General features: G+C 47.0%; 1 protein-coding gene across 1 annotated transcript; it reads left to right on the top strand.

Annotated features, from left to right (window-relative positions):
• Positions 1 to 607: 607 nt before the first annotated feature.
• On the top strand, positions 608 to 15988 carry GDF6 (growth differentiation factor 6). Its single transcript, XM_032763913.2, has 2 exons — positions 608 to 1030; positions 13268 to 15988. The coding sequence occupies exons 1-2, from the start codon at positions 703 to 705 to the stop codon at positions 14164 to 14166; spliced, it is 1227 nt and encodes a 408-aa protein (XP_032619804.1). The 5' UTR covers positions 608 to 702; the 3' UTR covers positions 14167 to 15988.
• The last annotated feature ends 947 nt before the right edge of the window (positions 15989 to 16935 follow it).

Genomic DNA, 16935 nt, shown 5'->3' with positions numbered 1-16935 from the left:
ATGATGTAATCTTTAATTAATTCCTGGAGACTCCAGGACAATTCTGAAGGGAAGGCAACCCTAGTACCAGTGTGGGGAATGTTTCCAATTTGACCTGTGCACTCTCCCTTCAGCAGAAGGTGCTGCTGCTTACTCTTCCCTCTGAAGCTCCCACTGCCCTGGTCTCAGGCCCAGATACCGGGTGATGGGCATCCCACAAGAACACAAACAGACCAGTATTTGGTTACAACACAAGCTAACAGCAGTGTGGTCGCTCCCAGCCCTTCCCGCACTGAGGGGGCACCACTGGCTGGGCATTTCCCTAGGCCCAACTCTGTGCCCCAACCCTGGCCAGGGCAGAGATGCCTCTGCGGGACCCTGCCAACTTCAAGCCACTGCCCAGCTGCTGGGGGGCGGGGCCTGCCCTCGGATTGCCTCTTCCTCACCCGCGCAGCCACGCCCCCGGGCGGGAAGATGCTCCGCCCCCAGAGGGATGTCCCCCAGGCCGCGCTCCCCGCTCCCAGCTGCAAGGGGCGTGTCGCTGCGAGAGAGGCGGGGCCGAGTCCGAGGCTGGTACAGTGCTCGCTCAGCTCTGCGGCCCCGCACTCATCCCAGCACCCAAGGCCGGTGGAGCTCAGGCCCTGGGCGCCGCCGCTGCCGCCCTCGCTCAGTCTGCCTCCGGCCGGGGCTTTCCGTGCGCTCTGCTCCGGGGAGCCGCTCGCTATGAACGCAGCCCGGGCCCTGCTCTCCGCCGTGTTCCTCATCAGCTTCCTGTGGGATTTACCCGGTTTCCAGCTGGCTTCCATCGGCTCCTCCACCAAGGGCCCGAGGAGCCGCCGAGAGGCGAAGGTGGCCAGGTCCCCCAGAGGCATCCCCGCCCTGGCCAGCCACTGGCCGGGGGGCAAAGCGCAGCAGCGAGCGGAGCCCCACGAGTACATGCTGTCTCTGTACAGGACCTACTCCATAGCGGAGAAACTGGGGATCAATGCCAGCTTTTTTCAGTCATCGAAATCCGCCAATACTATCACTAGTTTTGTAGACAGGGGACGAGGTAAGTTCAAAGAGCCGCATCCCTCTACCCACCCGAAACTGCCGCCGCCGGGTACCCATGTGTGTAGAAGGGAGCCTGTGCCTTGAGCCCAAATCCCGAGTAAGCCCCTCGGAGCGCTCTTAACACAGCCACGCGTTGTAGATCATTTGTTTGCCAGGCTGCATTTCTCTGCAGCCGATCTCTGGAGAGTATTTGGTTTGGATTTTCCTGTAAAAAAAGAGCGAAAGATCGGGAAGGTGGATCTTATACTAAATAGTGGATTTTTTTAATAGCAAAAAGATTAGCAACTCTATCCGGATTGCAGTGACCAGGGGTCTACTTGAGTGAGGCATGCACGATCGCTGAATTCGCAAGGGATATTTTAAAAAGATGCAAGCGCTCTTGAGTGTAAACGCAATCTTAAAAACTGCTCTTCTTTTTATGTCCTTCTTGCGAAGAAAGGATCTCTCTTATCACTTCAGCTGTAAGGCAAACAGAAAGTTCTGAGGGCAAACATTTACTGCCTAAAGCTGCTCTAATTTATCAGGGTTGCTTTATCACGATTGCCTGCAACAAGCCCAGCTCCGTTTGAAATCACTCAGAGTAGGAAGCAGCTTTTAATTGGGCTCTTCTACAGAAATGCCGGTTAGTTCATGGAAGCTGCACGGTTAAACGCAGGAAAGTCTTATAGCAGAGCGTTCGCTGATAGGCGCAAAACTCTTAGCGGGGAGCCAGCTCAGGATTGAAAGGTGCTTTGATTTGCTCCTGCTTTTCTTTGGGCCTGATCCTGCTTCCATGAAAGCCCGTGGGGGAAACCCCCATTTTCCTCGTGGATTTCAGTGGGTGCAGGGATCTGCACCTCCTCGCGGTTTTGCTTTGTGTTTTGTTTTGCACGAGCATCAGCCATTCTCCCCCCGTGTTGTAAGCCTAGTCCACCGCACCAGGTTAACATGACAAATGCCGATAGAACCGTAGCGATCCATGCGGGCAGACTGAGACCGCCGTGTTCTTGATCGCTTATCTCACGCTCTCCCCCACCCCCCAGCCCCGGCCATTACCTCTGTACCAGGGGGAAAGATCCAGCTCTTCAGCCCTTTTCGCGTTTCAGGGTTGTTTTACTGCCTGTCCTAGTGATTCTTTGCCAGTCCTTATATTGGGCACGGTGAAGTTGAAGATCCTTTGGGGCTGGGACAGAGAGTGTAAAAACATTTGGTTACCTTGGCTTGTGAGCTATTAGTGACAGAAAAATTAACTGGTTCCTAAGGAGGGTTGTAAATTCTTTCCCTTCCCCCCTACCTGTTTAGGATCCTCCCCCGCCCAACCTGCTCACTACAACCTGCCTGCAGCTCTGAACCTATAGGAAGAGCAAGCTGCTCCTTCAGCCGGGTCGGCGGGGTTTATTAGCTGTTGAAAGCCCTGAGAAGCAAATTAACGTACTACATTTGATGATTTTTCGGACAAAGCTCAGCTTTGAAAAGCCACATGGCTCCTTTGTAGTTCTATGAGCTGGTTCCTTAGTCCCCAGCTTCAATCAAAACCAAAAAGCAGCTGAGACTTGTTTGCCACCAAAGCTCTTCTTGTCTGATCTGCGGAGGGACATCCTTTATCTCGTACCTGAACTGTTCCTCCGAGTCCAAGCGCCTTTCTTCACACGCTGCCTTTGAGCCGGGGTCCAGACAGCCAAGAGGGCCTGGGACAATAGGCGGTAACGTTTATGGGCAAGGAAGAAAAGTTTGAGGCGGGTTAACGGCAAATGTGTTTTCAAACTCTACATTTTCCGCTTTCATAGCCCGTTATATTTGGCCCCTGTAGAGTTAAAAGTTAAAGCGTCTCTCGTCCGAAGTCATTTGCTCGCTCTGAAATCGCTTCGAGAAATAGGATGCCCAGGATGAGCTTTGAACGATTTTAGACGCGGAGAAAAACACGCCAGTAAAGCGTAGTGGGTTTTGTTGCTTGCTTGTTTTGTAACTACTCCCTCTGTGTGTGTGTGTGTGTCAGAAACAGCCACAGGTCACGGGTAGGAGGATTTCTAGGAATACAGAAACGGGGAGATAGTTTCGTTTCCCGGCTGTGTACATTTTTTAACCTTACTTTCTAATATTAAGATTTCTTTCCCCGCCATAACAATTACCCCACTTGGTTTACTGCCGACTTGTTTGCTGCGGGAAAGCCGTGCAAGCCGCATAAAAACACCACTTTCAAGATCATCTTATTCTTGATCACCAGAGGAAAGACAGTTAATTTAACAAATTTATCTCATCTTGCTGCATGGAGGATTCTACTCTGTGGGGAAGTGATTTGCGAACAGAAGTCCTGGTTTGATGAAGGAAAAGCCTCACTTTCCCCCATTGATTTTGATTTGATGTGTCACAGGCTGTGACCTTGTGCTGGACCTTCTATGAGTTGCTTAGCATCAAGCCGCTGATTGGAGTATTTCAACTCAGTGATCTAATTGAGTGTTCATGTCATAACATATCAGATATTGTCTAGTCTCCCATAATGAAGTGGACCAGCCAATGGCACATCACCAAAAACTTCAAGAGAACTTCCGTTCCTCTGAAGTGGTAGATTTTTTACTGCCCACCTCCCCGTGGGCTCCTCGCCCAGTTAATTGCCGAGCTGGAGTTGTACTGCTGCTGAACAGTTCCTGCTCAGAAAAGTTTCTGTCAATTCATTTGCAGACAATATAGCCCCCAATTGACCCAGTTAGATAGGCTGCTATTTACCTAACTAGGAATTCTGGAGGAGACAGTGGTAGCCATACCTTATCTGCCCACATGACCTTGTTAATTGCAGGGGTTCATAAGGATAACAATTGGGGCGGAGTGTAAAGAATCCTTTGGCACATAAAGAGGTTCCCAAACCTGTTCTCCGGGAGGAGAATTTCAAGAAGAGTTAACAGGAATAAGAGACTTTCATAGTGAATGATCTGCAGTTACTCTTTTTTTTAACATGTCCTTGGGTTAATGCATGGAATTGCACCCAAAGAACATAGCCTCTGATCTGTCCATTGCACAGCCGAAATAGTGCACCAGTATCTTCTCAGGAACTAGTTAAGAGGGGTAGAGCGGTTAAATCAAATCTTCCAATATTCCTCCTCCTCGCGTTGCTTTCGTTTTTCTCCTAAACTAATGAGATCGCTTTCGGGACAGTTTGATAGGGAAAGAAGTCGCACTAGAGTGTATTATTTTCAAGCCTTAAAAATAAGTCAGAAAGCGAGGAATAGGTTGTGATTTCCCCCCCGCCTCATTTTGCCACCCAACCCCTCTTGTTACGGTTGCAAGATCAGACAGGACCTAGCTGAATGTAGGAAAATTACTGTTGGCACATGAAGTAACTCATTAAAACGCAGATGGTGCCCGCTGGCCTCAGGACCCCCAGCATTGGAGGTCCACAGTAAAGCAGGATAATTAGGAACTGCAAGGGCTCACTAGGCAGGAGGAAAGTAAGAGAAGTAGAGAGCTGCGAAAGAGAGAAATCAGCAAGGAAACTGGCAAAGAGGAAGAAATGCAGAATGGTTCATACACAAAGGCAGTGTCAGGGAGAGCTTTTGTCCAAGCAATAACAAGGGGGAGGAGGGCAGGCAATTGGCCCTTAGGTTAATGCCAGATTTCCCTTTTGGATGCAGAGTTTCTAGATCGGTTCCAAACAAGAGAGAATCCTTATTACATTGGAGGAGTTTTTACGCAACAAACACAGTAAGATCTGAATATTAGTGCTGGATTTGAAAGTGATACAGACCATCTCGTTTCCCCCAGTTTGTGTTACGCTTGCAAGATAGTTCATTAAGAAGTTTACAGGAATCTGATTGTAATTTTTTGTTGTTTCCATTTTATATTGGGGGTGGGAGGGAAGTCCACGTGCAAAATCTGAAAATGTCCCGGCTGTTCATGTGGCAGAAGAAAAGGAATGTAAATCCTACTTGAAGTTCATTTTGTGCCGTATGTTTATGCAAAACAGCGGATTTCTGGGTGGAGCTAAAGCTGCACTGCAGTGTGCTCAGTGTAGAGCCTTTGCCCAGGCAATGTTGTCGTTGGCAAAAGGAAAATGAAATATAAGCAGGGAAGTATTTTAATGGGGAAGGAGGGAATTCACAACTGTTAATTATTTGGTGACCTTGTATTCAATTTGTTTGAGCCCCTTATAAAAACACTAATGCAGACCAGACGGCCAAAGTGAGGGAGTCTGCAAAAGGTTCCAATCTGCGCTTTATTTCCCTGGTAAGAGTCTTGGAAAGAGTCGAGGGGTTGGCGGTGGTAGAAGGTTGGAAGGCGGTGTGTGCTTGCAGTACCCTCCACCACTGGGGTGGGGACATCTTGTCTCTTTGTTAACCACAAGGAACAGAAAGGTCTCGAAAGAGATTCTGCGACTGGCACGAGCGAGAGAAAGGAACTAGATTTGGGGCTAGAAGGTGGGGGAGGCTTTTCTGTTCCCGTGGATGGAGCTGGGGCAGCCACAATTCATCTTGTTCCATTTTCTTTGGCTGATGTGTTTTTTTCCTCGGTCAGTCCCGGGAACTGAGCTGTTGGGACGGTAGCTGGGAGGGAAGAAGTGGGAGGGCACAGAAAAGTTATAAAATAGTGGCAAAGCAATTGCCACAGAACATTGCCTTGTTTTTTGAGTCTTTTTAAGTAAGACACCGATCTTTTGCAGCAGTAATACAGCTGCATCCCTAAAGATCACTCCATCTATTCTTGATACTGGATAGGATTTTTTATTTAGGTAAAGCAAAACAACCAATCTGCATTCGGATCTATAAATCCTCCATTAGCCATCCATTTCATGGGGGACAACAAACAAAACTGTTTACCACCTCATTCTGTTGACCTCAATAGCTAACTCAAAAAGGCCCGGGTACATCTTAAATGCCACACAGAGGCCTTTTAAAGTCGGATGCAGCCTGCAGTAATCAGCCCATGCAAACTGAAGGAGTCCAAATATTTAAAGCAGGGGTTCTCAAACGGGGGGGTTGGGATCCCTCAGGGGGTCACAAGGTTCTTACATGGGGGGGGGGCGCAAGCTGTCAGCCTCCACCCTAAGCCCAGCTTTGCCTCCAACATGTATACTGGTGTTAAATATATAAAAAGTGTTTTTAATTTATAAGGCGGGGTCTCACTCAGAGGCTTGCTATGTGAAAAGGGTCACCACTACAAAAGTTTGAGAACCACTGATTTGAAGTACTTTCGAATGCTTAGTTTGGACCTAATCCCACAATCTTAACCCCCAACACACCAAAAAAAAAAAACCCCAAAAAACACCAAAACCCACCCCTCCCCTTGTTTCCTACGGACAGATTTGCCTGGGTAAGAACTGTAGGATCCAGCGCTTTGTTTTCAGAATTGTTATTGCTGTTTAGAAAGCTCCCATCTTTTTCTTGCCCCCTTCCCCATTATGTTGTGCAAAACTAGGGTCACAGCAAAATGCCACAGGATCCTGTCCTGAAAAATATGAACTGATCAAGGAGATCCAGAACGAAATCTCACCGTCCCCACACTCCTGCCTGCTAATTAGACAGTTTACAGGTACACGATCCCTTTAGAATTCCGAGCTGAGTGAAGTCTCGCCAAGCCACGCTCAAACTAGATTCGGAATGCAACATATTTGTTTGTCACTAGCGAACTAAGAGCAAGGGTAGCCGCAGCGATGGGGTTGTAAGGGGACGTTAATCAGGCGATCTGCCGCATCGCTTTCATTACTTTCCTCCTTACTACTTAATCCTGAAAAAAAAAAGAGAGAGAGAGAAAAGGCGACGTGGAAACGCTTGTTTCCTCGCATGCCCTGCAGTGGCGTTTTGCAGCAAATTAGCAATAGGTTTGGGAGCTAGTCAGCCTCGCCAATAGGGAACTCCGATTGTTCCCTGTCCACGTGACTTAAAGATGGTCTCCAAATTATAGGGGGACATTTTACTAAGTGGTATGCTGAAGAATGGGCGGATATGTTAGCCCCGAATTTGCTGAAATGAGTGCTGGTCTTTATCACACACACATTTCTCGTCTGCAACTTCATTTTTCTACTCTTCTGTATCTCTAGCTTCAGAAATCATTCAAGATCTATACAACAAATAATTTTGGGACAGGAATATTTTAGGCTTGGGGGGTTATTTAAATTAATATTTAGGGTAAGAAAATAATTCAAACTAACATAGGGAGGGACCACGCTTAACTCGCTATGAGAGAGAAGCCGTTTCGCTTTAGCATGCAGCCTACTTTTCTACGAAGCAGTGAGGGCGATTTTAACTTTGTTAAATGTATTGTATAAAAGAGCACTAAACCCCGTGCGAAACTCGCTTTGGATTTTTCTTGCATAAGGACTGGATTATCCACTCCAGTTTGACAGGGCTATAACTAGATTTGTGGCGAGAGTACACTTGTCTGCTTTGTCACTTTGTTGGAGTTTGTTCATGGGATTGGAGAGAGAACGAGAGAGAGAGAGAGAGCAAGGAAGAGGCTGACCTCAAACCCAGAACAGAACTGTCATAGCAGAGGGAGACGGCTAAAATGTAAGATTTAGTATTCAGTATTTGCAGGCATCCATTCAGTAAAGAAAATGATCAGGAAAATAAATCCAGGTCAGCTATGGGCATTTCGACTGTAAAATACGCACTCAATAATCACCCTGAGTTTGTTCAGTTTTTGGCAGGATTAGGAACAGATTCTAGAAAGGTGTGGTCTTTCCCAGTTACCTGAGAGTGAGAGAAATGAAACGTTTAAATCTAATCACACCGTGTAATAAAAAGCCAGTGCAAGGCGCTCAGAGATGTGGAATTCAAACTGGAGAAATACCACACATGGAGAGCCAGACTCTTTATTCTATAGCCCACATCATGCTTAGAAAGAACCACCTGTCAGTGTTGTTACTGTGCAGACAATGTGTACACAGCCTGTCATGATTACTGAGGATATATGTTTTAACTTTCAGATTATTGTTGAACGACAGTCTTTAAACTGCAAATGTGCTTTTGCTTTGAGTTTAAATATGGCTTGAAAGAGAATGGGGAAAGAGAAAATTCTTCTTGAATGTGGTTTTGGTATAATTTGCAGTGATAGAAAGTTAAGATTTGAGCCCTAATGAATTGGCTGGGAGCCCAGCACCTGATCTGCCATGAAAAGGGAAACTTTGTGGAGCCTTCATTAATCCCAGCCTTTCCTCGGAGTTCAGGTCTGCCTGCTAGAAAGTGAAGCTGGGAAGCAGGAGTCGTTCAATACACTGAGTTAAAGGAAACATCCCATGCAAATAATTAATTTAACCCTAGAGATGATAAAACCACCATAACCACAAAGAGAAGGAAATGTACATAACACGAGGGCTCCTAGGACGGAACGCTTCCAGCTCCAGCTCAATTTGCATTTCTCCCATAGACTCTTCTATGAAAGCCGTGACATGAAGGTGGCATAGGCAAAATTCTGCAAGACAAAACATGATGATGAGCATATTCATTTCCCTGACACATTTGAAAGGGCAGGATCTACATCTGCCTCTTTCTTTTCCCCACCAGTGCCACATGCTTAAATTCCAGATAGATCTGTCTTCCTCCGCCCTCAACTATTTTAGCTTCTAGAAATCTAACAAAGGACATTCGAAATAATAATATTACAATAACGTAGGTACATTTAAATTCCAAATACAAAGGTACCTGGAGGCTGACTTTTCCGTACGGAATTTTCTATCATTTAGTGTTTCAAACAGCCGCTTGTGCACTTTAGAAATACAGTACGTTTGTCGAGCTCTGGAAATATGTTAACAATAATCTGAGAGGGGGCAGATATTGAATATGTGGTTTGACGACACAGATTTCACCCAACCCATTTCTTTGATTTCAAGGCAAATAAATAAGCACCGTAAGAGCCTACCACAAAGGGTGAGCGAGAGGGGTTATCACGGTTCCTGTGTTCTTTGCGTGGTGAAACGGAAAACAAACTGACTTAAAGATTCTAAAAAAGGATCCATCTTCCTCAGATTTCTAGATTTTTTTATAGGTTCCCCCCACCTTCCCTCGCTCCTCTGTTTTTCCCACCCTCTTGACTGTTTGCGCTGGGAGCAAGCCAATAGGGTTTAGGATTATGTCTTCATCTGTAATTATTAGGTTACAAGAGTGAGCAACAACGTTTATCTGATCGGATTCAAAGCTGCTTATTAGAAACAACCGGTGCCGTGGCCCCTTTGATGGAATAACGAGAACTGGCAATTTTATCAATTGATGAAAGATTTTAGACTGAACAATTTCTGGAACACGAGAAGTGCCGAGATGTGGCCGTCCTTTGAAATCTTCTTACTCACCTGGTATATTTCCTCTCCCTTTCTGACGTGCCCATCCACTGTGACATGAAACAAGTTCGGACTCAGATATACTTAGAGGAGCAAAAGGTGAAACCCACACATCCCAGATCGTCCTACCCATGTCTGGAAGAGTTGAATTATCTCGTTAACCGCAGGACAATGCTGAAGATAACCATGGAATAAACACAGACTGTTCGGACAATTTACAACCTTCAAGTTGCCGTTTGCAACCCTAGAAACTCACATGGGATCTCGCATTTTCCTCCCCACTACTGCTTAGTGCATATAACTGCCATTTAACAATACACTTGACATTTGCCCCTTGATGGCATAAATCTTCACGCGACATTCCGGAGCCACTAAATGTTCAGCCCTACTGATCAAAATCAGAAACACTTTGCTTTCACTTGCCCTCCCGTGGGAAAATGGAGCCTTGCTCCCCTCTCCCCCTTTCAAACCTCTTTCAGGCGATCCACACAATTCTCTTTGGGGGGAGCTTAGTTGAAAAATGTGCCTGCAGGCCCACACCCCATCAGCTGAAAGCTAAAGCCCCATAGAAAGGGGTTAGTTCTATGAAGCAGGTGATTGCCCCAGCGTTTCCCCTTCTCCTAGCTGTGTGATGATGAGGGAGCACTACACCCTCCCTTAGCTCTGCGCCGAGTAACAGGTCCCGGGAAAGGCGGAGGAGGGGAGAATACCTCTATTTTAGGTCCGGGTTCTCGGCATGCCACCAGCCTGCTGGGGTGGAGCACGCTAGCAAGCTGTGAACAGGAAGGGGGCAGCTAGGCACAAGATTTCGGGGATCTGAAGGGACTCTGAGAACCGGTAAACCTGGGATCTCGGGACTATGGGGACCCCAGGATCGAGGAATCTGGAACCAAACTGATCCAGGCACCTAGGCTCAAAGGTCCCACCGGGCTGGGTTCCTGACATATCTGGGCTTCAGATGCAATCCCTCGCCCCTCAAGCAGGACTAGAGACCCAGCTCTCCCCTGGCCCCGAAGACCAGGGGCAGAGGTGGGGAGGGGGTTGGTCGCCTGGTAAGTAGGGGTTGGGAAGGTGTTGGCGTCTGCCAGACAGGCATGGCCTGCAGCCCCTCTGATCCCAGCAGACCTGGCAGCACTGCGGGAGCGCCCATGGGCGAATAAATGGAGCTCCTACTTTCCTAGTCGTGCCTCAGACACTGTTCAGCTCCTGGCAAGGTACAGGGCGCAGGGTCAACGGCCAACGCTGCGTTTAACCTGGTCCCCTAGGAGGCGAGAGCTATTCAAAAGTCCAGTGCTCAGATCACCTTCCCATCCTCTTCCCCATCTGAATGTTGCTTTACAGAACCATTCCCAAATACACTGATGAAGGAATGAGGCGGCCGCCTGCCGCTGAATTCGCTGTACGCGACTTACGTTCTAGTAGCCATTTACTAGAAGGATCCAACTACATTTTCAAATTGCACTGAGAAAAAACAATGTAGCCCTGGCTCTGGCTGTAGCATGAATTCAGCGCTCTGGATAGCGAAAGTGAAATGTGACAAGTAAGCAGGACATTGTTTGAATCGTCCACATTCTTGCTGTTGGAACGTACATCTTTTCCTGAAACTTACACCGCATCGCAGACCCATGCCCAGCACATAAAGTGGAGGAAAAAACTCGTGAAACTGACACAGTCCTGGCAGGGTGAGTCTTGTCTGAGAGCTTCACTGTCTTGAATTATTCGCCCCATCCTGCAGTCCTTGTGCACTGAGAACCCCCCACTCTCCTGCTGAAGTCAACAGAGGAGATTTGGGTGTATTAGGCATGGGGGCGAGGGGAAGGGGTGTGGATCAGGCCCAGTGTGGAAAACAATAGAGAGACAAATGAAACCATAAAGAACTATGGCCCCATGCCGAACTTGCTTCTGAAGAACAAGCTGGGCGAACACAACACATTTTGCCTTGTTCCAGCTGTAGGGCTGATAAAACAGGAGTACAAATTGCAGTGATCGGCCAAATCCTGCTCACTCCCCTCAGTGGAGCGGTCCCAACAGCACTTTAAAGTCATTTTAATGCAGATAGGCAGCACTTGCTATATTTCACTTTTATTTTAAACAGATTGTTTTAACAGCTGTCGTTGTCACCTTGTTTTTGTAGGCTCTGTGGTTGTTAATAAATGTGCAATTCCCACTGAAGTAGGTTTGTATGTCTGGCAGGCTTGTCTAGTTATCCCCGAGTTGCTGCTGCTCTTCAGAAGAGACAACTGCAGTTTGAATTGATTAGTTCTGGGTAATCTTCATTATGGAAAAGGAGTATTCCTTCCTCGGTTGAAACTGCGTTACAGGAGTCTAACCTACGGGTACTTGGAAGTATTATAGGCCTGAGCTCCCTGGTGCTCTTCTTTATGAAAACCTCTGGCTACCGGCTTGAAATTAATCAGCAATGTAGTTTCACCTTTAAAGGGCGCTGGTCCGATTTCCATTGAAATCGAGGGGAGATTTGCCGCTGATCTCAGCGGCAGCAGGATAGAATCCCAAGTGCTTTACCCAGGATTAATCCATCTTCATACAATCATTTTGTCAGCGATTTTGGTAAATCATTACACCTATTTGATTTTAAACGAATTAACCCTTTCACTGATGTCTTAATTATCCTTTATCTTCCTCACGCACGGAAATGTATAATTGATTTCCAGGACCGATCTATGACTCACACACACGTTTCCAAGGAAAGAAAACTTATTTTTGCCTTGCCCCCCCCAGGCCCTGGGAAATGTAACTGTACTTTTACCGGGATGGAAACCCGGTAAAAGTGTAGTTCGCGGCAGCCACCCAGGTGAGCTTCGACCGCGTCCCTAAACTCGTCCCATGGATTTGTTAGGAAATGGTTCTGCGCACGGTTGCTAAGAAGTCTCTGCTACGAAAGAACCGAGATCTCTCGAGGAATATTGCCTGGGCACCGTGTCCCGGTTAGGCAACGCGATTCCAACTGAATTTCACACAGTGCCTATTGTCTGCGTTTTTGTGGGGAAAAAACAAAAGCAGCCAATGGAGAGTGACTTTTGAGGTCTTGTATGTCAATCCGTATTGATTTTTACATCGATTTGGCAGGTCTGGAGGTCTTGGCTTCCATAAATCATCCGGCTGTTCCCCCGCGCCTCACTAGGCTCCCCTCTTCCAGATTTTTCAGCTGGACCTTAGGTTGTGAAACACACTGATTAGAAATAGCAATGACCTCTGAAATCAACAAACAACAGGGATTGTATATTTCTTTAGTCTCCATTTCTACCTCTGGTGCAAGCTGAGCTTGGAAATGCTGCGAGGGGCTGGTGAACGCTGGCTCCAATGACACTTTTACTATTGAAATATACACAAACTTTACTAGCTTCTGGGGAGACCAAGGGGCTTTGGGAATTTTTGTATTTGCTGGGTTGTAAACATTTTATTGGAAAGCAGCTCGAGGGAATCTGGTTTGCTTTTCGTGCTGTACTTCGTACACAAATGTGTCAAAAAAGAAGTCCAGATTTCTCTCTCGGAGCGGAATAAAATAGCCCCCCTCCACTCCCCCGTCCGGACTCTAGCCGCAGAGGACAGCAGAGCCGACGGGGTGAGGAAATGTACGCAGAGCGGGAGCTGTCAGAACACGCCCTGTCTCTGCAGCCAGTTTGGACGCGGAGCGAGGCGATTCTCGCTGTGCGCTGATCCTGCCACTAAAAAACGGGCTCCCCTTTCGAGACACCCAGTGGAAACACGTTAGTGACACATCTAACCCCACAGCGACCTTGCCTCCCTCCTCCCCAGCCATGGAAGGAGAAGCCCCGCGGAGAGTCGCCCACACCCGTCCTCTTCTGTCCCGCTGCTTCCCTGGGAGAGGGCGCCTGGCTCTCCGGGCCCGGGGGACTGTTTGGGGCAGGCAGGGCCGCTGGAGGGGTGAGCCCAGGCTCCCCGCCTGTCTCCCGTCGGCCGCGGGAAGATCCCCCGGAGTGAAACTGACTGTAATTATGTGTTATCTTGCAGACGATCTCTCGCCCGCCCCGCTCAGGAGACAGAAGTATTTGTTTGATGTATCGACTCTCTCCGACAAAGAGGAGCTGGTGGGAGCGGAGCTACGGCTCTTTCGCAAAGCCCCGGGCCATCGCCTCCCCCAGCCCCCGCCGGGCCTGTCCTCCATGCAGCTCTTCCCCTGCCTCTCCCCCCGGCTCCTGGGCGCCCGGACTCTGGCCCCGCAGGAGGCTCCCCCGGCCGGCTGGGAAGTGTTTGACGTGTGGCAGGGGCTGCAGCAGCAGCAGCCCTGGAAGCAACTGTGCCTGGAGCTGCGGGCCCCGGGGGGCCGGGGGCAGCAGCCGCTGCCGGACCTCAGGAGCCTGGGCTTCGGCCGGAGAGGCCGGGCGCAGCAGGAGAAGGCGCTGCTAGTGGTGTTCACCAGGTCCCCGCGGAAGAACCTGTTCGCCGAGCTGCGGGAGGAGCGGGGCTCGCCGCAGGCGGAGCGGGGCTCTCCGCAGCGCGTGCCGCAGGAGACCCAGCAGCAGTTCAAGACGCGGCGGAAGAGGCGGACCGCCTTCGCCAGCCGCCATGGCAAGAGGCATGGCAAGAAGTCCCGGCTCAGGTGCAGCAAAAAGCCTCTGCACGTGAACTTCAAGGAGCTGGGCTGGGACGACTGGATTATCGCCCCGCTGGAGTACGAAGCCTACCACTGCGAAGGGGTGTGCGACTTTCCGCTGCGATCCCACCTGGAGCCCACCAACCACGCCATCATCCAGACCCTCATGAACTCCATGGACCCCAGCTCCACGCCTCCCAGCTGCTGCGTGCCCACCAAACTGACCCCTATCAGCATCCTCTACATAGATGCGGGCAACAACGTGGTGTACAAGCAGTACGAGGACATGGTGGTCGAGTCCTGCGGTTGCAGGTAGCAGGCTGCTTTGCCGGTCTCCCAGGGGCAGATCGAGGCGGTTTGGAGCTATAAATGAACTCAAAGGACAGGAGCGGGCTGGTCGAGTCTGAGGTCCCGGAAAGCTCACCTATGGGACGGGAGGGGAATTCTCACATGCTGGGTGCTCCTGGAAAACAGTCAAGGATCTGCGGCGCGTGTGCATCGGCTGGCGTGATCTGCATACTTGATAGGCTTGAATGGGTGAGGAAGAGTTTTTGTATCCTGCTCTCGACACATTGGAAACCAGCATTAAAACTAGCCACCAATCAACCCCTTCCCCTCTGGCGAAGCTCCCCATTACAGAGGGGAACGTGGGTTTTAACTGCCTGCTCCGTGCCTGACCCAGCCGGCCCCTCACCTAACAAGCTGGGGCTGCTCAGTTTTCAGGAGAAAGCTGGCACTGAGTAGCCCACCTTCCAGATCCTGCTTTGCACACAAGGAGACTCAAGGCCACCCCTTCATTCTAAGAACTGGGTGGAAGTGGAAGCGGGAAAGTGGGAGGGGGAGGAAAAGAGGGGGACACTTTTGCAAAAGCTTTCTTCAGATCTGATGGAAACCAGCGCTGTCCAGATCAGGTTGTGGGAGTCACGTCTGGAGAGAGAAGGATTATTTTGCTGCGCCTTCTCCGTTGATGTATCTCCCCAGTGTACACAAGATGCAGTGACAGGCACCTGTTCAAACTGAGCCCATTTGAGATTAAGGGAAAGCAATAGGCACGACTCTTTTCATGGGTTGGCATGCGGAGAGTAATGGGACTAGCAAGCAGAGGAGGCAAAAAAAAAAAAATCCCCAATAAAGTTTTGGTTCCAAGGACTTTTCCCCTTAGAATTATCTGATGATCAATACCCGCTTTAAGTGTAAAGGCAAATTACCAAGTATAAAGACAATCAAAGCCAGAGAGCAGAATGACTCTTGCCTCTGAAGTTTCCCTAAGAAGAGTTATTTCGCTTCTGCCCTCTCTCTTTCACATTCCTGCAAAATTACCAGCCAGAAATAGCCTACGGCCCCCTCCCCCCCGAAAAAACATTGTTCCAGATTGTAATTACCAGTTAGGTTATATTTTAAGACTTAGTAATGAAAAACTGTGAAAAGAGCGAAGTGTTACAGAAAACACAAATAGGAGTGATTTGGAATGAAAGCTCCTTTAAATTTCAAGAAAAAGCATGTAACTATTCAATTAACAAATTCCATAGGTAGCTCTATCAACCTGCAACAGTATTATATGGAAATATGGTGTTGGAAAAAGCATTTATAACGATTTTTGTTTCCTTCCCACCTTTAGTCTGAAACATGACTTCACCTAAGGAAAGTGCACTTCTCAGCATGCCCAAACCTTTTTGTGTCTATTTTTAACTTGTATGTTTATAAGTTTAAACTTCTCCCAAGGAATTCTAGTGCTGTGAGCTTATCTAGTTTCACAGAGCTTCAAACTGGTGAAAAAAGATGAGAGTAATAATAATTAATTAATAATATAAAACACTAATAATAATAAGAAGAAGACTCGACCAGGAGCAATAATTTAAAATGCACATTTTGCTTTGGATGCACTGTTGTTCATATTAAAGCTGTAAATATTTGTTTATTTAAACAGACTGAAAAGTGCAAAATGGAGGTGAACAACATGCATTTCTTTTTTAAATGTACAAAACATTATATGCACTCAAAATGTTATAATTTCTAATATTTTTTAAAGTTTATATTTGAGTTGTACAGAGTTAAGCATTAAACAGATATTTCATTCTTCCTTAAAGATATCATTTCCTTAAAATATTATTACAAGATTTAAATTCTGTGTTGATAATGGAGATTTTTTTTACTGTCTACCTCACTGTAATACAAGTATTTACAACTCTAAAATTATTTGAGGTAAATTAATATTCAGAACATTTTTACAGTACACATTTCCTGGACCATACTACAACTATTACTGGTTTATTAAACTTTTTTTTCAAAAAGTCAGCTTGCTTTTATATTTTCTATTATTTGGTTAAGTAATAACAAATTCCTCTCAAACATTGGCTGCAATTCTAAAATGATGTAGTGTTAAGTTCCAATAAACACCACTTAAAAATATAATATTCAAAGCCATTCTTCCTACTTGAAACCCTTCTGTATTCTCATAAGAGCTTTAGTTTTACCTTTAATATACATCAATGGTATAATTATGAGAGAAGCTACATTATGATTTTATATAACTTTAATGTAACTGGAAGAATGCATTAAATGGAAAAATTCAGATGAACGTTTGTAAATATCATCTGTATTGGACACATTTCTGTACACTGTATTATGATGAGAAGCATAAGTACTGAATGTTTTATAAATGATATTTATTTTTGATGCAATGGGTAAAATATTTATTAAATTTTTTTCCTGGTTATCTCTTAGATAATGAAGAGCTATTCACTGAGTAACTGTTTCAATAAGAGAAGAATTCCAATCTTTTATTATGACATGGTGTTCAGACAACAGCAGTAGCCCACTGTGCATTTGATATGATTCCTTTCAAAGAAAACAGTAAATCTATATGCACAAGAGTTGAAAGAACTTCTCACCTTGTAGAAACCGTTAAATGTATTTGCAAACAAGGTTCTTTTCATGGAAGGAGGCTTTCTACCTGATCACAGGACCTACTTGACAGATTTTGCTCAGGCAAATTTGCATTCATTTGGAAACATGCTTGAATAAAAGATTGCAGGATCGGGCCCGCAGTTTTTGATACCAGCAGGGTAGAAGCCCAATAGAAGAG

This window comes from Chelonoidis abingdonii, chromosome 2, assembly GCF_003597395.2.
Source record: "Chelonoidis abingdonii isolate Lonesome George chromosome 2, CheloAbing_2.0, whole genome shotgun sequence".
Taxonomy (NCBI): domain Eukaryota; kingdom Metazoa; phylum Chordata; order Testudines; family Testudinidae; genus Chelonoidis; species Chelonoidis abingdonii.
This window is presented reverse-complemented; position numbering and strand designations above follow the sequence as displayed.